The 26,330-nt window shown below is 40.9% G+C and overlaps 2 protein-coding genes across 2 annotated transcripts in view; one reads left to right on the top strand and one right to left on the bottom strand.

The window, feature by feature from the left end:
• Positions 1–6,598, top strand: part of LOC101862975 — an 18,003-nt gene extending 11,405 nt beyond the window's left edge. The window contains exons 13-16 of the mRNA XM_005108459.3: positions 443–512; positions 1,898–2,004; positions 4,039–4,161; positions 6,411–6,598. Coding sequence (XP_005108516.2) covers positions 443–512; positions 1,898–2,004; positions 4,039–4,161; positions 6,411–6,497 — 387 coding nt within the window. The 3' untranslated portion in view covers positions 6,498–6,598. The remainder of the gene's footprint in view (positions 1–442; positions 513–1,897; positions 2,005–4,038; positions 4,162–6,410) is intronic.
• Positions 6,599–11,925: 5,327 nt separating this feature from the next.
• LOC118477113 lies at positions 11,926–26,249 on the bottom strand. Its single transcript, XM_035972435.1, has one exon. The coding sequence runs from the start codon at positions 26,122–26,124 to the stop codon at positions 22,777–22,779; it is 3,348 nt and encodes a 1,115-aa protein (XP_035828328.1). The 5' UTR covers positions 26,125–26,249; the 3' UTR covers positions 11,926–22,776.
• Positions 26,250–26,330: the final 81 nt, after the last annotated feature.

The raw sequence follows: 26,330 nt of genomic DNA, 5'->3' as shown, positions 1-26,330 counted from the left end.
ACTTGGATTTTTCGCAGGTTTGTGAATTTTTATAAAATTTTTGTTTTTTGGCTCAACACCTTTCATGCCCATTAAAGAACTGATTTCTGGGTGGATTTTTCTGAAAAATGTTGATTAAAGGCACAAAAAATATAAATTTTCAGTTACCATGGACTCTTAAGCTCTGAAAATGACTAATCTTTGACGGCCATTTTCTCATTAATTTTACCTCTGAAAACAGGTGACCCCCACCTCCTTCATTCGCAAATGTCTCGACTTGTATTCAAGATAAATGGATATTTTTTCCATCAAAATAAAGACAGGGGAACAAGCTTTAAGATGATACCAATAACTCTACATGCCCAAAAATTGACGAGAACCTGATTCCACCCCACTGCCTCACATTTAATTTTGTGATATAGACCCAATTTAATTGTCAATTTTTTTACATATTTTTGAATAGGAAAATCCTGATGTGAGACTGCTCTCTGTTCTTTGTGTTGGTTCCCTCCTTCAAGTCTCGGAAGAAGTTTGTAAGTTGCATGAAAGTTTATTCTAGGTAAACATATTGTCCGCCAACTGTTCCGTTGCACTTACTTAGCCCAAATTTTGATCATATTTTAGAATTGCAGTTCTATATGGTTGCTTTTAAGGACAAGCGGGCTAAACCAGATTTCGGGGGTTTCCAGAAATCTTGACCTACACCAAAAGTGGGCATTGCCCTACCCGTAGGAGAAGTTGGGTTTCAGTAGTGTGTATTTGTTTGGTTAAAGAGAAAACTTCTTGTCTTTTTTCGGGATAGCCTCCTGGTGCTTAAAAGAGCGACGTATCTGGTAGACCTATAGGTTTCAAAGGAAAAAAACAAAAAGAGATAGACCTACATAATGTAGGTGCCAGTGTTTTAAAAAATATGAAACTATTGTTTCTCTCTTCTGAAAAATTTAGCTTTTTTTCCCCTCAGACAATTGAATAGCTTGCTGGCAATTTGTAATGTATCAAATCATTTTTTAAATTTGAGGCTACAGTTTTTACATAAATTAAACGGAACCATCAGATGAGGTCTTTTTTTTGCCTCTGAGAATTGTCCAGGCAATAGCTTGGTAGAGGTTGAGTTGCTTCTTTATAATCAATGTAGTTATTTTTGTTGTTGGTAATTAAAATGGTTGGTAGTTCTTGAACTTGAGTCAACACTTCTTTGCCTTCTTGCATTTTTCTACATTGAAATAGGTGGGGGTCAAATGTTTCATGATGGAATTTGCACAGTGGACAGGCAAGTTGCGTTTTCATAGGTTAAGGGATAAATTACTTCGCTGAATGTGATATGGATGCCATGGCAAGACAAAGTCTTAAAAAGAAGAACAAATAAAGTGGTATTTTATCTTATATATATTTTTTTTTTTTTTTTTTTTTCTCTATTATACAGTGAAAACTGGTGGCCTTTAGAGTAGGTTTGACCGTACATATTTTATCTTTTGTTCTTTTCGACTATACAGTGTAAGACTCCACCATAGTCCATAAACCCCATTTTCTTCTTCTACTTTTTCTTCCATTCTTCTTCTCCATCTTCTTCTTCTACTACTTCTTCTTCTCCTTCTTTTTCTCCGCTTCTTCTTCTTCTTCTTCTACTACTTCTTCTTCTCCTTCTTTTTCTTCTACTTCTTCTTCTACTACTTCTTCTTCTACTACTTCTTCTTCTCCTTCTTTTTCTTCTACTTCACTTCTTCTTCTTCTTCTATGTCACTTCTTCTTCTTCTTCTACTTCTCTTCTTCTTCTTCTTCTTCTCTTCTTCTTCTTCTTCTCTTCTTCTTCTTCTACTTCACTTCTTTTTCTTCTTCTTCTCGTTCATCGTATACAGTCCCCCATTTTGAAAAGTGACACATTTTCATGGAACAGTCGACTTTTCTCTGTGTGTGCCAGGTCAGTACGTAGTGCAGCAGCCGTGGAACTGGACACTGGTCAACTCCATGCTGTCCTCCAGAGCCTCGGACAGACTCACTCGGGCGGAAGTGGAGTTTTGTCACCTGGTCAGTGGCGGTGTGGTCTCTAGGCCTACTATGTTACATTTTAGTTTGCTTTTTTAGACAAAGCAGTTTTGTGTTCTCTCTGTTGTAGTCATTCAGTTGAGTTGATTTAGTTTATAGTTGGACTGTCTCTAATTTATTTTATAATCGGACTGTCTCTAATTTAGTTGATAATTGGACGTCTCTAATTTAGTTGATAATTAGACTGTCTCTAATTTAGCTGATAATCGGACAATCAGACTTTCTCTGATTTAGGTTATTAGATTTAGTTTATTATTGAATTTAGCTTATTATCGGATTTAGCTGATATTCAGACGTCCTCAGATGATTTAGCTTATCTCTTATTTAGTTTAATATCATACTTGCTCTAATTAAGTTTATAATAATAAGACTTCCTCAAACTTTTTTAGGTGAGGTCCTGAAATTTTTATTCAGCAATGCTCAGTTTTCCTATTTTCATTTGCTTCAACAATTAAAAGAAGTTATAAGAAGGTTTAATAATGTTTGTTTTTGTTTTAGTGTTTTTAAGCCCCACCTTGTCACAATTTAGATCCATTAGGAGGCAGGGTTTTTGTTTTTTAACCTGTCAGTCAGTAGCAACCCAACGTTTCAGCAGAAAGACGGAGATAATGTATAAAAATTCTCCCAACATGAGAATGAAACATGCTTTTTCTGCAAGTGATGGCGAAGCACCTAACAGCTAGCTTCACCAACACGCCGCTGATAGTTTTGATAAATAAAAGTATCAGCTAGGCTTTTAATGTTTCTGAAGATGATATAGAGTGTATACTGATTAAGATCAGATATATGATACGATAAGATGCCCTATATATGTTTATCCCTTATTGAACAAAAATTACAGTTTTCTTTCACCAGCTTCTGCCAGATAAAATATACCCTCAACATCTTGTCAGCAAATGTCTTTCTCACCTCCCTATCCCTCTCTCTCTCCCTCCTTCCCTCCTCCCTCCCCCCCCCCAATCTCTCTCTTTCCCTCCCTCTTAAATTCTTCCCCCACCCCCCCGTACCCCCACTTTCTCTCTCTTTCTCTGTATCCGCTCTTTTTCTCCCCTATCACTCATTCATTCACTCCCTCCCTGCTAACACATGACATGGTGTTTCGACAGACAAATTAAGGGCTTACCCATTTAACCCTTTCAGTGCTGAGTTGTTTCCTTCTACGTTTGTACAGACAAAATAAAATGTACATTCACAAGAGATTCAAACAAAGCCATAATATAATTATTTCCCTTTATTGAGTATAGGTAACTGCACAAGTAGCAAATATTTCATCTTTTAGAACGTCCTCCATAAATCAGTTGAAAAAAGTGACTGAGAACCAGTTTATTTTTGTTTGTTTGTTTTTGTAAAGTGTTTTACGGCACTCGCAACTGCATAAGGTCATATGAGCGCGCAGGACACACCTAATATTTTCAGTTGGTAGGAAATTTTGAATTTTGCCCGGGTGGCGGCCGAAGCCTACTCTTATCGATTTTAGACCATCAAGGGATCTTTAACGTGCGCAACTTGCACACGGGCCGTCCAAGATTTTTCGCCCTTGTCCAAGAAGGCTAGGTGTAGATCTTTCCTATCAGAAGATCAGGGGTGTGGCAGAAAGACAGCAGTAAGGAGGAGCCAAGGAGTAACAGTAGAAAGGCTGCAGAAAGAGTCAGGAGCCCAGAGGAGGGGGCAAAGGAGGTGAGGGGGTGGGGGCAGAAAGTGGAAATGAAAGCAGACAACAGAACATTGCTAGAGAGCAGGAAAGGAGGTGAAAGGAGACAATTTTAGAGAAGAAAATTTTTTGGTCGCTATCCAGATTCAAAACCGGGACCTTTGAATGAGAGGCCAACACCTTAACCTCTAGGCCACGAGAGCCCCCGAACCAGTTTAGGAGAACACAAGCGATTATATACGTCTACACAGCAGTGAACAGATTAAGAGGAATTTTTGCCAAAAGAAAGATAAATCGTACAGACTCCTTCTTGACACAGATATATTGAGTATATCTAACTACATGTTTTATTTTTTAAATTTCAGTTACTTATGAATGGAATGGAACTATTTAGGACCAAGGCAACTGCCGACAATTATTTGACTGCTCTTTTGAAGTCTGAACTAAGTGAAGAAATGTTTCCCAAAGCTGAATGGTTTGTCGAACAGGTACATTGTAATTAAGTTTTGTGGCATTTCATTCATGACGTTATTTTGATACCTTGACAAATTAATTATGTTTAGCAGGAATGCTTTTTTTTTCTTGTTATTTTCACGGATACTAATTAACAGTTTTCAGTATCTCTGCGTTCTATTTAACCCTATGTCATTTGTATAAAATCTATTAACCCCTTCGTTTCCAGAGGCTGTATGTTCCTACTGTCAGCACTGATTTTCAGTTAAGCTTGTTACTAGTTAGCCAGGATAGCACTTTCATGTCTCGGCGTTGATGATCTCATGGTCTTGGTCTAGCCCACTCGTGACATATATTTCAAACCCCGTAACTTTGATCGTGTCATTTTCTTCATTTTTCTCATTCATGTAAATTTTCAGTTATTTTCCCAAAATCCCTGTGGCATCGTTGGTTTCTTCACTATCTTCTACTAAAATTTATTGTGAATTTTTTTTTGTAATTTTCATTTTAAGCTCCCTTTGTAAGGCTACTTTTGGTCCTACTTCAAGACCATGGAGGCAAATGTGGTATGTAGTTTGATTTTTCTAGCATTTACAGGAGACGTGACTGAAATGATGCCCCCAAAAATTGCATCCAAAGCCTGGTGATATAACTATAATATAGATCTAGATCTATATCTTTTGAAATAAAAAGTATTAGTTTGTCTCGTTGGCTGTATTTGCAAAAAAATCACTCTTCAGACTTTTTGCAAACGAGCTGGTTTGTTGTTGTTGTTACAGAATTCAACAACAGCCTTAAGTTCAAGGTTCAAACAAACCTCAGTGTTGTCTAAATTTACCTTTTCTTTTTCTGATGTCCCTGCCTTTCATCCTGACATAAAAGGAAATAAAGAACAAATTCTAAAAAAATATAAATTTTGAAGTATTGTTAGAACAAGAAGCCTTTTAAAACTTGAGTGCTCTCAGCTATTGTAATTAATATATTTTATGTGTCACGACTAGGAGCGGGCTCGAGCCGAGAAGAGTTCCAGTTTCTCGCGAGAAATGCCCTTGCCGTCACTTCCCGGCCACTAAACTACTGGCTGGTACCGAGAAGTGATACCACTCGTTGGCTTTACATAACGAGTAACGAGAGTGAGAGAGTGATAGGTGTTGATGGAAAGAGCGGCACAGCCAGAGAGAAATGACACACAGACAGTGTCACCCATCACCGTGCCGTTCTGCGTCTGAAACTGAAAGGGAGGGGCGAGGGTGGCGAGACGAGGCGAGTGGGGAGTTGATCAGGCCTAGGCTTAGATCTCCATACCTTCCTTCACCGCCTGCGCTTGCGCAACAGGGCTAGCCTAGTTTAGATCCCGGCCATGGCCGGCCTTCTCGCTAGGCGAGCTACTCGTCTTTGGGTGCGAGAAGACAAATCTCGGCCACCGGGCACGAGAAGAGAAATCTCGGCTGCTGAGCGAGCTGCCCGTCTAAGGGCGCGAGAAGAGAAATTGGTCACGAGACGAGAAGCACTTCTCGGGACAGGTACCGGTCCCGGTGAGAAGTAGGTCAGCTTCTCGGTCTTCTCGCTCGGGAAGAAAAAAGCATTTCCCGCCCGTCACTAGTCACGACATGCTGGAAGCAGATGCTTGTCAATTTTGGGCATATCGAGTTTTTGGTGTCATCTTTAAAGCTTGTTCATTCATTTTGCTATCGATGGAAAAAAGATAATCTGTCTTGAATAGAAGTAAAGGTATTTGAAACTGAAGGAGGTGGGGGTCGCCTGATGTCAGAGGTAAAATTAGCGAGAAAATGGTCATGAAAGATTGGTGGTTTCCCAAGCTTGAGTGTCCTTTTAGTTTTAGTAAGCGTTTCACGGCACTTGCAACACAATAAAGTCATATAGGTGCCGAAGATTTGAGGTGTTACAAGAGAGTGACAAATACAAAAAAGAAAGAGGGGAGATAAAGACGATAGATGTTTGATTGCAAAAAAGAAACAAACCGCACCACAGCACCCGCAAACCACCAACCTTGAGTGTCCTTGGAAACAGAAAATTTACAATTTTTGTGCCTTTGATTAACATTTCTCCGTAAAATCACCAAAGAAATGTGATTTAAGTGGACTAAAAAGGTGTTGAGCCCCCTAAAAAAACCCGAGAAAGATTGATTGCCGACAGGTGGAAAAATGCCGGTTTCTTCAATTTCACTATTTTGATGAGCGACTGATTTTACCATGATGCACACATATGAGCTCAAAGCTTGAGATTTTTGTTATCACTATTTTTTCCATTTTAAAATCCTCAGCTGAAGAATGCGTCAGTTTCTGCAGACAAAGAACTGTTGAGTGCAGCTGAAAACCATCTACTGAGGTTCAGAGACCTGCTCCAGTGATGGGGAAAATGGTAATGCCTGGAAAAAGTGGAAGGGGAAGACCGAGAAGATTTGTTTGTCACAGTTTGTGATTCTGAAATTAAACTGAACTCTTCATTTGACTGTTTTTGGGATTGAATTTTTGAAGTTTGTTTGAGGTCTGGGAAAGCCTTCCACCTAGTCTACTGGTACTGGTATGACAGTCACATTTACTCACTGACGCCGTATCCTGAGACCTTCTCGGGACTGGCCGATTACCCTCTGACTCTGACACCGGATCCAGCGACCCCCAGGGGAAAAGCTTTATAATTATTTTGCATTTTTCGTAATCGTGAAAGCGCCTCGGGAATCGTCGTCAGCGCTAGTGCATCCATTTCTTTCGTTTCATGCGAAGTTTCGCGGAAGTACGGGTTGAACTTTTTTAAAGTACAAACTTTTAGGGGATGTCTCTCAGGATATTACAAACGTCAATTCTAGGGAAAATGGCTGCCCCGATCCAGACTTTGAGAGTACATGTACGCAGCATACCTAGCAACATTTTTAATGTTTTCAATGAGTCTAGTTTGTCAGAAAGTGAAATTACCGATCCTAATAATTCAGATTTTGTGCCTGAGAGGTGTAAAAGCCCTGACAGTGATAATTATTTCTGTTAGTAAAAGTGTAACTTAGTGAAAGTAGATTTGGTGTGAGTAAAGGGAAGGGTAAAGCTCTATAAAAAATTCTCAGGAGAACCAAAATTCATGTGCTTTTCACAAATTCATTTTTCTGAATTAAAGTATAAAAGATACAGCATTCAATTTTGTTTTATTTGAAAGAACACAAATGTCTCTTACTTATGTGAAAAAGTCAGAACAATTGAACAATTCTGAGAAAAGTTATGATTTTTTAAAATACCCCCAAAAACCTCAGTCTTCAGGGGTTGTGTGCCTCGCAAGACCTCAGTCTTCAGTGAGTTAATAGGCCTACCACTGTTTTCAGATCAAACATGTGCAGCTGGAACAGAAGTTGTAATTGTTAATATTTTGCTAAGCGAACTCAAACACTTGATGATGATGATGATGATGATGTCAGTTTTCTTGAAACACCATAAGTGACTGAGTGTTGTATTTGTAACAAATCAAGGTGGACATGGGGTCTGTTGGTCTGTCCCCCCCCCCCAGTTTTATGCCAAAAAAATTCTGAAATTATGCAAACTGAGCCCAAAAATGTGAAATTATGCGATTCTGTTGATTTTAACAAAGAGTGGTAAAGGAAAATAATCTGAAATTATACCCAAAAAAAGATCAAATTTAGCTAAATTATGAGGGGTACATAAAACCACAGGGACAGGTTGGTACTTATCCATTTCTTTCACAAGTGTTTTTTCTGTACCAGTTGCAAGGTACCAATTTTTGCAAACAGATATCTGCCTTTTAAATGACCTAAATTGAGTCTTATTGGAATAAAATATTTTCAACACTGAATACAGTTTTACGGTTGGTTTGTTTCAGTAACCTTTTGTTGCTCAGTTGGTAACATGCCGGATAATGGAGCTGAGGCTTTGGTTCGAGTCCCCAAAGCGGCATTCTTGTAATTCTTGGGTTGTTTAGGTGTTTCCAACACAATTGTGTCACAAAAGTTGTTAGTGTGGATGGAAGATTAGACTGTCCTCAGAGGACAAACTGTTTTTGTACACCATGCAACCTCCATGCAGTTTTTTTGTTGTTGGTAGACTTTCACATTTAACTTCTGATTTTGATCTAACAAAACTCCTAGATAGGTTACTTTTGATTGCACTGAGCATTGCAACAATGTATTCCAATAGTTCCATGGCATTGTCTTAGCTTTCACGTGTTGCAACTTTTCTTGCAACTTTTGCTTAATTCTTCTTGCAACTTTTGCTATTTTCAAATGCAACTTTCTCTGAGGACAGATTAGAGGTGTTCCTAGAGAGTATTCTGTAATGTACAAAGAAAAGGAGGTGAGATTTTTAAAGATGATATATGTTTGATGGGAAAGAAGGAGCAAACCACACAGGAGCACAACGACACCATCAATATGAAATATGGTGTTTAGATTCGACACTGGTCTGAGTAGAGAGATTTTGTTTTAGTAAAGTTTTACTTCCCTCAAACTGCATAAGGTCATATATGAGCGCCAAGGGGTGAGTGTCAACAGAGAAGTCCAAACAGGGAATCTGGCTTACTCTGCTCACCTCTCTAGCCTCTACAGCACAAAGTCTGCTTCAACTATCAAGGCACCCCGGAAATAACAGTTCACAAGAAAGTGACAAACATACAAAAGAAGTAGAGGGAAAATGACGATAAAAAGGATGAGGAAAGAAAAAGTAGCAGATCCCCCATGTGGTTCCGGCACACTACGAGCATGACATTGATAAACCAGCCCATTTACAATTCTACTGTGCATAAGAAAATGTTAACATCCCCCCTTTGGGACAGGCCTAAAGAGAGTAGAGAGAAACACATAGACACAATAATGGTCATCTAATAGTAACACTAATTTTTAAAAAGTTTTAGTGTTTTCCGACACTTGCAACATTATAAGGTCATATAAGTGCCGAAGATTAGAGGTGTTACACAAAAAAGAAGGAGGGGAGACAAAAACGATAGATGTTTGATAGAAAAGAAGAAGCAAACCACTCACAGTAATACTAATGCTGGGAAAAAGTAAGACAGACAGACGGACAGACAGAAACAAAAGAGGGAAAAGTTAAGAAGTAGGATCTACCAATGGCACACTCCAACCATCTGCACGTTTGACACTCACAACACCCACAGTGCAGGCCAACAGAATATACTTTCACTTCAATAAGTTAATGTACATGCACAAAACAGAAACTCGAGCAACACAGACACAAGATGGATTCTAATATTTACATTTATTTTTTTTCCACAACATTCATTTGTCATCAAAATGAAATAAGTACTGGTAGTTTCAATGAAATGAAATGAGAATATGTATGTTTGCAAAACACTGATGATTCAAATGGTAGAGACTTGATACTGGAACATACTCCTCGCCTGAATATTGTGGTCAAACAGTGGTCTTCTTCTTCTTCTTCATACACAAGCATGACAGTCAGCATGCAAGATCGCTGTTACCCCCGACACAAAACACATTGAGAATACTAGGTATGGATACCGTGGGGGAGGTCAAAAGGTCAAACCAGAATAATGTTTACGACGAGACTTTGCTAAAGCTGATGAAGGGAGGGACGACATTTGTGCTGATTTCACCTACCACCCAAAACAGAAAAATATACCATATGAAATGAAATATATATATATATTTTATATATAAAGAGGAGGATGGTTTTCATGGTCTTTGGCCGTGCGTTGGGACAACATATCTTTCATAGTTATTGAAATCAACCGTAGTATCAGCTAGGCTCAAGCTCTTTGTGTGTGTGTGTGTGTGTGTGTGTGTGTGAGTGTGTGTGTGCGCCCGTGTGCATGTGTCTGTGCTCGCTAGTACACAATTTAGTTTGTAAAGTATTGGCTCTAGTTGGAAGGACAAACAAAGCATGACCCACCCAACTATTGCCACTCCATCTTCATTCTTCAGTTCCACAGCAAGTTTTGGTTTTTTTTTCACTCAGCACAGTTGGCACCTACTCGTTAATCAGAGACATGATTTTTCAATGCTTTAAAAAAAATATATTAGAAAACTATTTAATAAAAGCCTTCCCACCTTCCAAACTTCAAACTCTGGTGAGCATCCCAGAAAAAAACAAAACAAAACAAACCACAGAAAGCAAGTTCCCTAAACTGTCAAAGTGTCCAACTGCACGTCAGATTCGAAAACAAAAGCCCCCCCCCCCCACTTGAGATGAGAACAAATACATCATGTGTTGACTCCCCTCCATTTCATGTTTCAGTCAGAGTCGAGCCAGACAGCATCCAGACTTTAAAAACAATTTTTTTTAAAATGTAGCTGTACCACTGCGGGGGGGAAAAAAACAAAGAAAAACTACCCACAACCAAAGATGCTTCGACTTCGACACCAAACTGAACGGTTAAAAATTGGAACCAGTTTCACGCGCTCTCTAATAACAATATTTCTTTCGATGGAAGACGTGAACCCAAATTTTAAAAAAAACAACACAACAAAAAAAATATTATTGGTGCATGAGCAGGAAGCAACCGCAAGGAAGGAAGGAAGGAAGGGACAGAAGTGTACTGCTGTTAAACAACCGTTCAAGTTAAAAAAAAAAAAATTTTTAAATTCAAATTAATAAAAACCAGTTTCACAGAAACCAGCTTATGAATGAGCCCTACTGAAACTTTCAACTAACAGCAATCAATAATGTCAGGTGTTTTTTTCCAAAGTTCAATAAGGTCACAATAAGGTCATTCTCAGAGGATCAGGGGAAAACTGCCCTCACAATACACAAGGACTTGCAGATAGAGTTTCACCCGACACATTTTTACAACAGTAACAATAAATAGAAGGAAAAAAAAAGTGGTCTGGAGTAATACAACCTTTCTGAGGAAAAATTTGTCTCTAATTTTTCGTGTTACCAAGTAAAACACACCAGTTTTGGAACAACTACCTTCAAATTTAATTCTAAAAACTTGAGCCTGCCTATTTTACCACCTCTCACACGACATGTATTTATCGTATGAAACTTTTACTTTTGTTTTCAAGGTGGCCTACTGGACTAACCTAACCACTTCATATCAAAACAATTTCTTGTAGTCAGTCACCAACAAATACACAGAGAGAGCGAAGACTTCTCAACAGCAGGGGGGGTTTCGGAATGGAACTTGTCAGCAGGACCAGACAGGACTAGCAAGCACATCTTCATTCTTATCTCAAACATTAACTAGCAGCAGCTTAATTATATTTAGATCATCTCTTCTGCTTCAACTTGCTTTAAACATTTAACTTTAAATCTTGTAATATTTTACACGACAGACCAATTAAACCAAAAAATTTTGACACCATGGTTAAAAAAAATAAGTTTCTTTTTCAAAGTTCTGCATGGCAGCACTAGGTATTTCATATCCTTCTTCTACTGACGGCTCACACTCGTCAGCTTTTGATACTAGGACATACTTTCCACTGAGAGAAAAAAACCCAACAAATTCTTATCTTTATATTGGTGAGGTAATATGTAAAGTTTTATCTTTGTGGTTATAAACAAAATACAACAATAGTCTTATTAAGAAGAGCGGTTAGAAAGGATATCATTAGAGATTTTTAAAAAAAACCAACACAGAAAAATAAAATTGCATATATTTTTGTGAGAAGTAAGCCAGACACCGCAGAAATCCCCAAAAAATTGAAAAGACATGATATTTGTTAAAGAGTCCTTCGACATACTTTCCCCCCTTTGCTGTTGTTAGTGATGCTCAGTGGTTCCAGTTTACTGATAAACTACACCTGATTCGTTACAAATATATTTCTTTTCAGAAATTCAGGAGACAAGGGTTGTTTTTTTTTTTCAGTTTCAACGTTCCAAAGAATGGGAAGGGACAGATGGCTCTTCATAAAATATCCAACACGACTAGAAAAGACCCAATGCCATGGCTTATGCAAGCTGAGAAATATATAGTGATTATAACGGTCCAAACTGATACCTATCTCTCCTTCTGGACCAAAACGTTTATTCTGATCAAATGTATTTTACTGGGGGTTAAAAATAAACATGATAACTTCTGAGGAAAGCTCTACCGTACTTGACAAAACTATAAAATTAACAATCAACACGAGCACTCTACAAACCGCCTGACCTTTGGCTTTTATCTTCATTTCCACAAACAGAAAACATTGCTCGTGTATTTAGCTGTCCCCGGGGTCTTATGCACCCCGCATAATTTAACCAAAATTGATTATTTTTGTTCATAATTTCTTATTATTTTCCTTTATCATTCTTTGTTAAAATTAACAGAATTGCATAATTTCACATTTTTGGGCTCAGTTTGCAGAATTTCCTGTTTATTTTTGCACATAAAACCACAGGGACCGATTTAGGACATTTTAATCTTTGGAACCAGCATGCCACTTCCCTGGAGGAGGGAGGGAAGGAGGGAGAGGGGAAAACATGACGTGGGGACGCTACAGATTGTCAACTACCCTGAGCTCCAATAAAGGAGGGAACGGAGGGGGGATCATAATAAATTTGTTAGTTTTAATTGCAACGCAAGCATCCCGCTTATTCAGTTGCTCCCTGATTCTTCTCACCCGAAAACGCCACGACTCGGGAGCGCGCACAAAGGTTTCTCATCATTTATATAATCATTCTGGTTAGTTCAATCAAAGTGGTTTGTTAAGTAGAACACGTAGTAGATTTTTTTCTGCTGCCTCATTCAATCATTTACGCACAAACAAACGCACACGGAACTAAAGACAAACGGCAGGTCTAGAACTAAAAGTAAACATTGGGGGGGGGGGGGAGAAGAGAGAGGAGGACCGACTTCACACTCCCTGCGCCATGTTCTGATCACTGCATCCATTTTGACTAACCATTTAGCATGTATGTAATATTGAACCTTTTAGCAGGGCAACGATGATATGCAAACAAACATGTTTGTGCATGTTAAAAAATCTACAGAAAGTATTATTACACATGATGAGAAGAATAATGCTGAAGGCATGACCCTGCTTCGTTTCACTAGTAGTAGTAGTAGTAGTAATGCCAGCCCTGAAAATCCAAGCAATGAGAGAGAATGTGGTAAAAATGTTACTGTCTTTACTCTGCGTGAGAGGAGGAGGAGGAGGAGGACGACGACGAGGTGGGAGGGGGACCCTTGTTCTCACACTACAAAAAGTAGAAATGTACCCATCTTTCATGCGGCAGTATCTGCTGATCTCTCATTGCGCAAGAAACAACAAATTCAGCGACAACAACAACAACAACATTGTCTTCTTATACCGGTACACGAGCAGACAATTAAGATGTTCGTTTATTTATAGAAAACACCGAGGGCAACGTGGCAGGCTGCGGTAGTCTAGATCTCAAGGCAGGCCGGAGACTTCACTTTGTGCAGACAGATCGTGTTAAAAAAAAAAAGATACCTTAACAGTGACTGAACATGATGCTAAAAAAAAAAATTTTTTAAATAGTATTCCGTTGGTTTCGCACCGCTCCCCCCCCTCCCTAATTTCCACAGCTGTCAATATTCATGGATACACTGATCAGAATGGATCACACACAGATGGTACTACGTGTAAAACAAATCACATAAATCACAAGCATTCAACGTAATACAATGATGAATATTGGTGTATATTATCTTATGGTTTTACAATCTATTGATCAGTACTAGAGATGACAACTGAAGAATGTAAGTTCAAAAATCATAAAAAGTGCACGTATCATCAGTTTTAGCATGAATTATAGACGGACAACTTCACAAACCCTAAGCATGGAGAGGTCACGAGAACATATTTTGTCAATGGTTACATTACAAGTTTCTTGTACAACAAACCCTACAGAGAAAAACAAAAGCTGACATCATTGGTGGTGGGCACATAGCTTCCAAACGGAAAACTAAAATCCAGTCAGAATGCAATACAATACGACAAAAGGAGGAAAGCTATTTACATACCAGATCGTTTTTTTTATCTTTGTTTAGCAATCATCATGCTGCATTGTTCAAAAGATACATTTTGTATAATGTAAAATGGAATTTCAATCAAATATGACCAAAAAAAAAAAAAAAGAAGAAAAGAACAAACAAAACAAAAACATACAAACAAAAAAATATGAAGATAAACGTCAATATACAACCACTAAAACCCCTGATGTAATGCAATGTACATTTTCAAAAAAAAAAAAAAAAAGAAAAAAAAAGAGAAAAGAAAGAAATAAACTAAAAAGTCAAAACCACATGAAACAACATCAAATTGCATTCAAATAACAGCAGACCAGTATATGTACACGTTCGTAGCAAAAGCTTGCACACTGAACTTTGAGAAATCAAATAGGAGGTTGGGAGTGAGGACAGTTGTCCAAGGAGTGAGTGAAGGAGGGGGGGGGGGGGGGATGAGGACAATGAGGAGGAGGGGAGGGGTGGGAAGAAACGCATTGTTGTAAAAATACATGTCACAAAGACCAATGTGTAAGTTTTCTCCACGAGAGAAATTTCCACAACAAAAGTCACCCGACACTGTTCTCGAGATCTCGAGAGGAGAGACTACATGTACACATATTGCATGAACAAATGAAGGTGTCCGTGCTGGTCGCGCCGCGGGGGAGGAGAGCAGGCCCCCAGCAACAAACACGCAGGAGCACACACCCCGCCCCGCTAGACACAGAAACATCATGTATTCCTAGCATATAGCATACTGAATATAGTCATTACCAAGTAAGCATTTTATGTACAATTATAATAATAATAATAATAATAATAATAATGTCTGTAAAACACTCATTTCTTTTAAAAATTGAAAGGAAAAAAAAATCCACCAAAAAAAAAAAAAAAGAAAATTCATGAAACACGATAAGTTTTGCAGAAACCTGCAAAAAATACATCTTTCCTTCATTCAACTTTAGACGAAACAACGAAGTGCGCTGACAAAAATTTTTTTTTTTTAAGTACATAAATATTACTTCATGTTACATATTGCTTGCAAACGAAAAATTAAAATAGAATAACGTATCACTTCACTTTGCATATAAGGGCTTTTTTCAACAAAAGAAGGGCTGTGGACAAGAACCTACACACATACTGATTTTTCCTTTCAAAAAGAATAATAATTATTGTAATAGTAGTAATTGTTATAGTAATAATAATTATAATCATAATAAAAGGATGAAGGAGGGAATGACAAAATGAAGCTCAAGCTGAGGTGGGGGGGTGAGGTAGAGATAGAAATCTACTCTTGAGCAGGCTAATCATCATAACAAAGCTCTTCTGTCGTCATACTCGTCGCTTCTCACATGACAACTTTTGATACACGGCAACGAACCAGGCAATGCAAACAGTTGAGACCCAACGCCACTTTGTCGCCCCGCAGACTCCCTCGACGCGTGGAGTGGAGGCAAAGTCTCAACAACAACTACAACAACAGAAACCCAACACAACATTCGTCCACACTGTCAATCCAATAGAGCAAAGCTTAATTAAAACACGCCATCATAAAGAAAAACATTCATCGTTGGAATTTGAGTGGGGGGGCGAAAAAACATTAATTTAATAAACTGGAGTATAATTGTTATAAAAACCAAGTATATTATATTGATGCATATAATTTTTTCAATGCCTTTGTATAACAAAATGGAATTTATTCATCTACAATCGAGCAACAACTTCACTCTCAAGTTGAAACCAAATATCTAACGATAGAGGAAAAGAAAAGTGTATCTAATGCTACTACGCACTACAACTTGAAACGAGTCCATACGCAATACTTTAGAGAGAAGAATGCCTGATTTCACTAGACCCCTCCATAGATGCTGGGCTGTTTTAATTCTCCACAGTGTTGGACATTATTCCATTATTAACCAGAAGTAGATTTCACAAATCTTAAACTTACCCATAAAAGTCTGCATTTATATTCTCCTACAGTAGTCTGGATACCACTAGACTAAAACAAAAGTTAATCTGCACAAGCAGGGAAATTTAAATCAACGTCTTGAAATAAACACCCCAAAAATGTCTTTGAAAATGAATGTCCTAATTATCATAACTTGATTTTAGAAATATTTTTTCCGCCATAACAACCAATCCATACTGAACAAGAAAAAAAAACAACAACCCAAAAAACAAATACAAAACAAAAGCAAAACCCAGGCGCAAGGTGGAAAGGAGTGAATGAGAGCAAACAATTTGCAAGAAAGCAAGTACAAAATATTGTTGAAAAAATAAAGCTTCATCTCTTTTTTGGAAACAACCATAACTTCAAATAAAGTATTCTCGTTTCTACATCAACATAATACGCTTCTGCATTCTGTATGAAGGAGACAGATGTTTTCACAATTTATCATGATCCCCAACAACGTAGAATTGTAAATCCCGTCAACCTTCCAGTGTAAAGTTCACACATAAAAACAACACAACAACCGTTTGCCGTCAAATGCTGACTGCCGTAATTGTGTCCCCGCTCAATTCCTCATAGTTGCAAAAACGAATGGTGTGCTTCGCCTCGATCTTTTGTGTCAATTTCGAAACACCGCTGAAGGAAATAATATTATAAATTACAAGCGAAAGGGGACGTTTTATCCAACCAGTAATCATCATTTGATTCATTTCACAAGAGTATCTAAGTATTTACTTGCTCATTTCACTTTCTTAAAAAACAATTTAAAAAAAAAAAAATCCACCTTGGAGTAATCGGATGCAAAGTTTTCAAACACACAGATATATAGCCTTCTAGAGGTCTGCTGTATGCAAATTCGGATGGAGTTTATACGTTTCTTATCTTTTACGAAACACTTTCTACTGGCTTGGAGATTTGTTGAGAGGATAGATCAATGTCTTCCACCTTCGAAACTACTTTTGTCAATCATAAAGAAATTATTCTTTTCATCAGTAAAGACCAAGCCCTCTCTCAATCAATGTCCAACCCAAGGAACTACGACTTATTTATTGATATATCCAAGTACAGACGCTTCACTGACGACATCTTCATCTACAACCAGTGATGCCGTACACATGCACAAGGATAAAACGTGTACAATATCAACCACCATGGTCAACACAAGTAAACGTGCACTGGTAGAACACGTAAGCAAAGACACTTTGCTTTTTGGACACCCAAAAAACTTAAGCGCTATCTTCCATCAGACGACTTTATCAAAATCAAATTCAAAGTCAAAGGAAACAATAAGTGGTAAAGCAAGCTCATACAAAAAAATTCTGCTTCTCACGACAAAGCGTTACTAGAACCCACTTGAAGACTTTTTCCTGAATGCCCAATGTACAAGCCCTGCAACAAACGATGGATCTTGGCGATCTTTAAAAAATAGTCAAAACTACATCCAATGTTCCAAACTCAAGATGGAGATGACAGAACACCCGAAATACTAAAGAGCATGAAATACTAAGACACATAGCTCCGACACCCATGGCCTTCATATTCAAACTTCAGAACATAAGAATAGCAGAACGATTAGGGGAAAAAATTTGGTAACTCCAAACAGTTGCTGAAATCGGAGCTCAAAGATGGAAAGAAAGTTTCCCTTTCGAGGGCTTCCTTTCAACTCCATGTCAGGTTCAGAAGCACACTTTTGAAAAAACAACCCAACAACCAACAAACGCAAAATCAAACTTTGCAATTCTATAAAAAATAATTTCATTTGAGACAGCTATGACAAAAAGTCACCATCAAACCTTCACAGACACACACTAAAACAGTGTTTTCAATCCACAGGAGAGGAGAAAACTAAGACCTCACCATTTTCTTTTAATACTTTCCATTGAGCCAGTAGCTTTGGTTTTTCCACACGAAAAGACGCACAATTCTTTGATTATACTGCCAACTTGCCGTCACAAATTAGCAAGCCACAGAAAACACAAATCTCTGAACAGAGCAGAAACAGGCGGTCATCATGAATCATCATCGGAGAACACAACACGCATACATTATTGGTACTGGTGCTTCTTCGCATTCAGTTCAAGAACGCTACAGGCACAATGTCAAACAGTTTGGTTTTTCCCCCCCTTTCAGTTCGTACCAACAAAGTCACGTCGTTTCCTCACAAACGCATTGCACAACAAGCCTCACTTTTTTCTCTCCACACCTCACAACACCACACGACAAACTCAAGCACAGAGTAGGCCTGCTCTGAGGAAACCCAGGAACACCGAAAAGATTCTCACTGCTGAACTCGTGTAACACTTAACATTGAGAGAGAAGACTGAAGTCCAGGAATGACGCACACGGCAGTGAACATTCAGGAGTTCTTTCACATTATAAACTCTTGTTCCCATGTTTTCAACCATCGTACACATCAATAAGTCATCAAAATATTTCAAGTATCCCGACGCAACGTTTCAAATTTTCCCCGACTCTCGCTCATCCCTCTCTCTCTATACTATACCATGTGTGAAGACACACACACGATGAACATGACAATATTGGCACATACAGCACAGCACACATAATACAGTACAGGACATATAATTCAGTACAGCTCACATAATACAGAACTGCACACATAATTCGGGTTAGCACTGAGTAAAGCTGTGGATTCAGCTGCTCGCAGGGTAATTATAATAGTTTGCTGGTGAGACAGTAAGCACCAAATGGGCTTCTTTCTAATAGAAGACACATTTTTGCTTTGTAAAAAAAAAAAAAACAACTCTTTTTCCAACTGAGATTCAAAGAGAGGTAAAATAATGCATCAAAACACTGGGGGGGGGAAAAAATGGAATCATAAACATAAACAACACGATGGTTCTGTAAGGAAGTTGACAAAGAAAAGGTATAATAATATATGCGTACCCGGTGCAAAACAGATCAGCTGCTTCTTTTCAAAAAGTCAGTTGAGCCACTGGATTCTAGCACAGAAACCAAAACTCAAACTGCCATCAAGGTCTACAGGAAAATTTAAAAGATGCTACATTTGCCAGCACATTAATTTGTTCCCCCCCCCCCCAAATCCCAATCATTAATCAAAAATAAAAAGGAATTTGATCACTCTCATCTTCTGAGCTACATTTCAACTAGACTCTCTTCGTGAGCTTTACACTGAAGACAATGAAAAAAATGAACCAGCCCTGAACAACTTCGAACCCGGCTGTTATTAAAGTTTATAACCACCACCCCTCCTCCCAACACACACAAGGTTCTGAACAGCGAAAAGTATATATATAATAATCAATATTCACTTACCCAACCGCCCTGCATTATATATATTATCCAACTCTCTAGCAGACACGAGAAAAGGGGGAAGCTTCACAAAGACTACAGAGAGCACTCTCCCCTACCAGAAGTGGTCTCACTGGCAACACCAGAAGACAAAAAGTCATCTTAACTAACTCTTGATTCTTCTATTTCTCTTTCAGAAATATTCTCCTCTACAGATACATAGGTCGACATCAGAAATTGATGGATGGCTATGCATCACTATATTACTAACCATTATTTATTACAGGATGAGCACTATTCAGAGTTGAAGAACAGCTAGTCTTGCCACCTGGGCTTAACGACAGACTCGAACTCTCGAACGCGTGCAGCTGTGTACAGCAAAAAAAAGCAGTGACGGGAGCAGCCTATGACCACACGTATCAAGAGACGGTGACAATAAGGTTAAGGGAAACCCAGCACCCAGGACCAGCGAGTACCAAGGGGAAGGAAAAGATGGGTAGCGGGGACATACATGAACTTTCATTTTCAGAGGAAAAAAAATTCCTGAAACTGAATAGCTCGAACATATAAATATCACAAAAGGCAGAAAAACTGTACCCTACCCTATTTTAAAAAAGGAATGCAAGGAAAGCTACACTCCGAATTCAAATGAAACTGTTGCCGCTAAAGAAATTTAAATATTGGAAAAGATTTGCAGACTGACAAATCTACCATGCCCCCTCATATATGACCTTATGCAGTTAACTTACGAGCGCAGTAAAGCCCCGGTTACACGCAACAATAAATTGTACAAAAACTGGATGATCTATCGATCATGAGACAAATCATCAGGTGTAAGCACAAAATTGTACAAAGCTTGGACGATGGCTTGAAGACTCGGTTGAGAAATCAAGCGCTGCTAGATATTTTCCGTGCGATCACTGTCAGTTTTGGGGGAGACACGCTGTGATGTAGAATCACTTGGAAATTTGCCGCTGCGCTGGATTAACTTAGGGCTCAAAATTTAAAAATATTTATCGCAGGTAAAACTGATTTCATATTCGGAAACAGCGTCTCAAACTAAGTAAGGTTGCTCTCCAGGAACCTGATTTGATGCGTAATTATGTACAATTTACCATTTTTATTATTCAGTTGATCATCAATGGTGAAGTTGTGTATCAAGGTCACCCGGTGCGTTGCACATCTGCAGCCAAGTCAATTACTAGGAATCTCCCTGATCAAAAGAAAACTGGACGACAGATCCGAACGTCTAAACAGACTACACAGTCGATAAAACGGATAGTTTTCGCACACGACGAATTTGACACAATTTATCGTTACGTGTAACCGGGCCATCAAACTCTCACCAAACCGAACCTGACAAATCTACATCAGTGGCAAAAACTTTCACTAGCATGTAAATTTGCAAATTACATTATGTGGTTGTAACGGTAGTTTAGAAGAGCGGACCAGCCAGGAAGACAATCATGAAAAAGAAAGGAAAACATAAGACAAAAATGGTGTCATACAGTAAAGCATGGGATTAAAAAAGCAAAAAAACAGCAACAAACAAACAAAAAAACCCAAACAAACAAAGAAAAGTAGGTTTTGAAGAAAGCGTGGACTAGAGCTGAACTTTCTTGAATAAAATGTAAAATGCCCCCAATATAGCACTGTCACTTCCATTTGTGCACAACAAAAAAATCAATATCTTTCTGTTCATATAAAGAATTTGTCAGGCTTAAAAATCTTTGTGATTCCCGCTGCCGTTGCAACATGTGGAGAGATCTCTACTCACACGCAGTCATGACCATTCATTTCTCTCAATCATAAAAATCTCACAACTTGCATTGACAGCGATAACAGCAATATTTTTAGCCAAATAAAACAAATAATTTGAACAACTTTTATATATAATATCCTAATTTATAAATGAACTGCAAGATCGCAGCAGCAAAGGAAGAGGAGTAATATAAGTAACGATTCATGTCCGTTACAAGGTATTTTGCCGTAGACTGAAAATAGGAAATCCTGTGCACGACAAAAAGATTGGTTTAACCATTAACTTTAAGATGAAAAAAAAAAGAGGGTTTCATAAAAGAGTGCCGCATAGAAATACCAGAAAAATCTTTTAAAAGACTGTTTCAACATATTTCAGACTCAAAAATCAGCAAAGCACCCCCCTCCCCTCCCTTACCCCAAATAAATCAAATTTTAAAAATGTGCTAAAAATATCCCGCACTCTGACCAGAGTGATATATTTTTCCAACTTTTGTCCTCATTTTAGTGTGCTGTATCCTCTTCTCTCTCACACGCACAATTCTGCCACATCACTGCCGCTCTGCAAGTACAACATACACTCTTCAGCAAACAATACCCTTGTCAAAAAAAAGTTCTGAAACAACGAATGAACAACCAGGTACAAAATATACAAAAAAGACATTGTTGGAGAGGGAGCAGACAACTGGGGGTGTCTGTGCGGAGGACGTTGGAACAGAACCTAGATAAAAACACACACACACACATCATCCCTAGTAAATTAGTAGCGGAAGACTGAGTTTGGTTGGTGTGTAAACACGAAGATTTTGAATCTGAACGTCGTGTCCAGTGAAGATGCAGTGATGCTTCTGGTCCAGCGTTTAGGGGTACAGAAACTAATTCTGCTCTGCAGTCTTGAAAGGACAGGCATTCAAACAAACAGGAACATAGCAAGAGACAACCAAAGTATTGTATATATATATATAATATATATTCCAAACAACCAACGTCGAACCATTCAACAACAACGTCAAGACATCATAATCAAACACTCCCTCTCACATAATATATAATAAGTGTACGCATACACTTACACTCAGTACACTTTGTTGACAAGGTATATTAAGCATTGCTTCATGAAACAAATTGTAGGAATATGTTATCTACACATTACAAAATATTTCTTTCATGAGACCAATACGTAGATAATTCTATAAAAATACATCTTACCATCAATAACTATACTGACTATACATTTTACAATATATACAAATGACATAAAAGTTAAAGCATTACCTTCAGATGATGATACTTATCGTCCCTAAAAATAAAATAAGGACCCCCATCAAGGTAAATGGGTCTAAAAACATTTTCATACAAAGAGAAAGATGACATCCTTTTCGAAGATAAAACAATGCGACAAAAATATCAGTGGACCAGAGACAACTAAGGTTAAAATAAAATCATGAGATGAAAGTGATGTGTGCGAGGAATTTTCTGATCTGTCACATGGATTCTTCACTTCCTGAACCTTCTGACACTAAATCATGGAACTTTGAACAAAAACAAAACAAAGAAAGAAAAAAAAAAAAAAGAAAGAAAAAATAAAGAAAAGACCCCAAAACACAACAATTCATAACAATACAAACAAGCAACCAAATATGAATAACATGCATGTCCCCAAGCCAACAAAACTCTTTCTAAAAAAAAAATTTTTTAAAGAGAAAGAAAAGAAAAACAAAACAAACCCCACTAGGTTGCGCGGCGTCACACCTCCTACCACCACCACCACCACCAGCCGCGACTAACTGCACTCGGGCGGCTTATCGGTGTAGTGGCCTCCGTAGGGCGGTATCTCCTTGCCCAGCTGGCCGCTGTCGTACATGGAGCTGAGGCCGGCGTGCATGCCCATCTGCTGCTCCGGCGGGCCCATCATGCGGCTCATGTGCGGGTTGAACATGCCCAGCTGCTGCGCGGACATGGGCCCACCACCGCCGGCCGACGAGTGCATGCTGCTCATCGAGGCCATGCCCATGGCCGACGGGTTCTGCAGGCCCATGTGGGAGGCCGCGTAGCCCGGCATCTCCGAGCTGCTGGGCCGCATGCCCGAGTAGCTGTTGAGGGACATGCTGTTGGGGCCGGCGCCGTAACTGCCGCTCATCTGGGACATGTCCAGCTGCTGCTGGCTGTAGGGGTTGATGGAGCCCATCTGGCCGTGGAGGCTCATCCCCTGGTCCCGGCCCATCGGCACCCCGACGCCCATCCCCATCTGCGAGCCCATGCCCATGTGCGCCCCCATGGAGGAGGCCATGTGGGAGTTCATGGAGCCCAGGTGCGAGTTCTGGGACACACCCAGGTGCGAGTTCTGGCTGCTCATCTGCGGCGAGCCGATCTGCTGGTTGGTCAGGCTGGCGTGCTGGTCCACCGGAGCGCCTTGCTGGAGGTTTGGCGAGTCCGACATGGACATGCCGATGCCCATGTGGGGGTGGCCCGAGCCCAGGGGCATGTGCATCTGCGGATTTGTCGTGTTCATCTGGCTACTGCTGGTCATCTGGGGGTTCGCAGAGCTCATCTGGGGGTTTTGCAGCTGAGAGTCTGTTGCGTTCACTTGTGGATTTCCTGCGGAAGGATACTGTATACTGGGAGAGTTGCCCTTGGACACCTCCGATCCCTGCGAGCCGGGCTCGCTGTGAGGGTTCTGCAACCCGTTTTCATGACCTTGTGAATCCCCTGAATATGCTGGAATGCCGTTTGTGTTCAGCTGGGGCAAGCCCTTGCCCTCCTGAGTCTTCTCTGCGGCCGCGGCAGACGAGTCTAGAGAGGAGTCCTGCGAGCCCCCCTTCTCCCCATTGTCTTTGTTCAAAAGTTTTTGCCCGTCCTGCAGTTGCTCTGAGGACGGCTGTCCTGGAAGGGTGCTGCTGCTGCTGCCGCTACCTGTGGTCTGACTGGGGGACTGGTTGGCGGCCGCCACCTGGTTCTGCTGGGGCTGGGCCGGAGACTGACTACAGGATGAATGTGCCGGGGATGACTGAGCGCGGGACGAGGCGTGGGCAGGCGATGACTGGTTCCGCGCAGACGGGGCGTGAGCCGGGGACTGACTCAGGCCGGAAGCGTGCGCCGGAGACTGGCCGTGGTGGTTGTTGTTGGACCCTTGAGCTGGCGAGTGGTGATATGACTGAACGGGAGGTGACTGAAATCCGTAGTGACCCGGAGATTGCTTGTTGTGGTAAGGGTGGTGGTGATGCGGATGGTGACTCATGGAGGATGAGGAAGAGGCGTGAGGTGGGTGAGACAAGGAAGGGGGAGGCTGGCTCTGAGGCTGGTAGGGCACCCTTCCGTACTGAATGATTTCAATGATACCTATTTCCGTTAACTGTTTGATGGCTATATCCGCCCAGCCCTTGTTCGCAGCAGGGTTGATGGGGCTGGGGTGCATCAAACATTCCAAGGTGATGCCACTGAATTCGTCGGCAGATAATGCTTTCTGAGCCTGGGCCAGGGCATACTTCCCAATGCATATGACGTACTTGCATTTTAGTAGCCGGACAACTTCGACCAGAGTGGCGTTACACAACGCGTTGATCTGGTCTAAAACAGACGACGTTAACTGAGGAGGGGTGACGTTTTTACCAGTGTCCGTTAAAAAGGCAAAAGGACATAGATTGTGCACATAGCTTGTCCTGAAGAAATGTTCTGGAGTGTGACAAAGAGTTCGGAACAGTTGCCAGAACCGCCCCCCGGTGACCTCGGACCGAGAACAATCCAGCCCGACGACACGTCGCTTCGGGTGCTCCAATACAGGCTTCAATACTTCCCCATCAATCTGCAACCACTCTTTCACAATTTGACATTCTCCAAACGGTACACCATTTTGAGACATACCAAAAGGTCCTGGATTCATCCCAACAAACAATATGTATTTCTCCCCAGTGCAAAACCGGCGCACAAACTTTAAATGGGATTCAAATGCATACTCAAGAGGATTGTAAACATACTGGATTTTCCCCGGAAGGCTAACACGAGACAGCTTTTCACACAAATCTTTCTCGTAAAGAACGTATCTGTCACCATAAAACTTGGGGTTTCCCGGCTCGGAGTTGGATGTGAACAAGTAGATACCTCTCTGCGAGTGAAACGACGCGGGATCCCTTGGGGCTGGCGTCGGGGGCCGTTCCGCCTCCTCTGTGGATTTCTTGGGTTTCTTTGGAGCAGGGCTGTGCACGCGGTCGTCCAGGAACGGGCCGCTCCTCATCATACCCTGCTGTAAGGGGTGGGGGGGAAAGTTCCGTCCGGGCGGGCCCCCGGGCGGCAGGCCCGGGAAGTACGGGTTGGACAGCTGGCGGTAGCGGTAGCGCTCCAGCTCTTCCGGCGACATGAGATCTGCTCCCTCCTTCAACTGGAACCCTGGGATAGCACTGGGGCTCCACCCCATGGAGGGGTGGTAGGCGAACGGCATCTGGCCCGCCTGGCTGTTGGAGTAGAGGCCCATGGCCGAGGATTGCATCAGCTGGGACGAGGAGATGCCGCTCATGTAGCGGTTGACCCCGTCCAGAGAGTTGGCAGTCGGGAAACCGCCCACCTGGTTGTAGCCGTACATCGGGTACCCGTAGGACTGGGCGAACGGCGAAAAGTGCGGGCCCCTCGAACCCGATTCGGCGGCAGAGCTGCTGCTGCTCCCAAAGGCCTGGGCGTAGGGGCTGGAGGCAATGCTGCTGGAGATGGTGCTCGGGGTGTACAGAGACGTCGAGTTGGAGAAGGCGGGAGACGACGACTGGGTCTCCGAGGTGGGTGTGCCGGAATACTGTCCGTGAGGGGAGGATGCTGGGAGGTTTTCCGCTGCCGCAGCAACGGGCGAGTGAGTCGCCGAGCTGGGCCTCAGGGAGGCGCCCGGGAACCCTAGATCTGGCATCCCAGGATACGACTGCCCATACGCACCGTACGGAGACGCCAGATTCAGATTTGCGGCAGCCGACAAATCGCTGGACTTGGGGTACCCGAGCATGCTCTCCCCTGTCAGGCTGCTCATGCCAGGAGCTCCAGTCCCTCCGGCCAGGTTTCGCATGTCGGTGGAGAAAGGGTGAGCATAGGGCTCCAGGGAGGAGGTGAGCCCTGTGTGCTGCGAGTACGCGTCCCAGGGAGACGACGATGACATGGTGCTTCTATCCAAACCTACTTACCCGCACAACAACGACTACGCTGATTGATGTGCAAGACAAAGCAGAGTTTAATTGATTCGCCTGGTGGCTTCCAAAACATGCCTGAGACGCTACGTGCATAAATAGGTGCGACCAGTGAGGTTACAGTCACTTCAGAACACGAGATCAGTAGAGAGAAGTGGATTTACCGTTCAACAAAAAC

The sequence above is a fragment of the Aplysia californica genome, unplaced genomic scaffold (genome assembly GCF_000002075.1).
Source record: "Aplysia californica isolate F4 #8 unplaced genomic scaffold, AplCal3.0 scaffold00691, whole genome shotgun sequence".
Taxonomy (NCBI): domain Eukaryota; kingdom Metazoa; phylum Mollusca; class Gastropoda; order Aplysiida; family Aplysiidae; genus Aplysia; species Aplysia californica.
The sequence above is the reverse complement of the archived record's forward strand: the minus strand, read 5'-3'. Positions and strand labels throughout refer to the sequence as shown.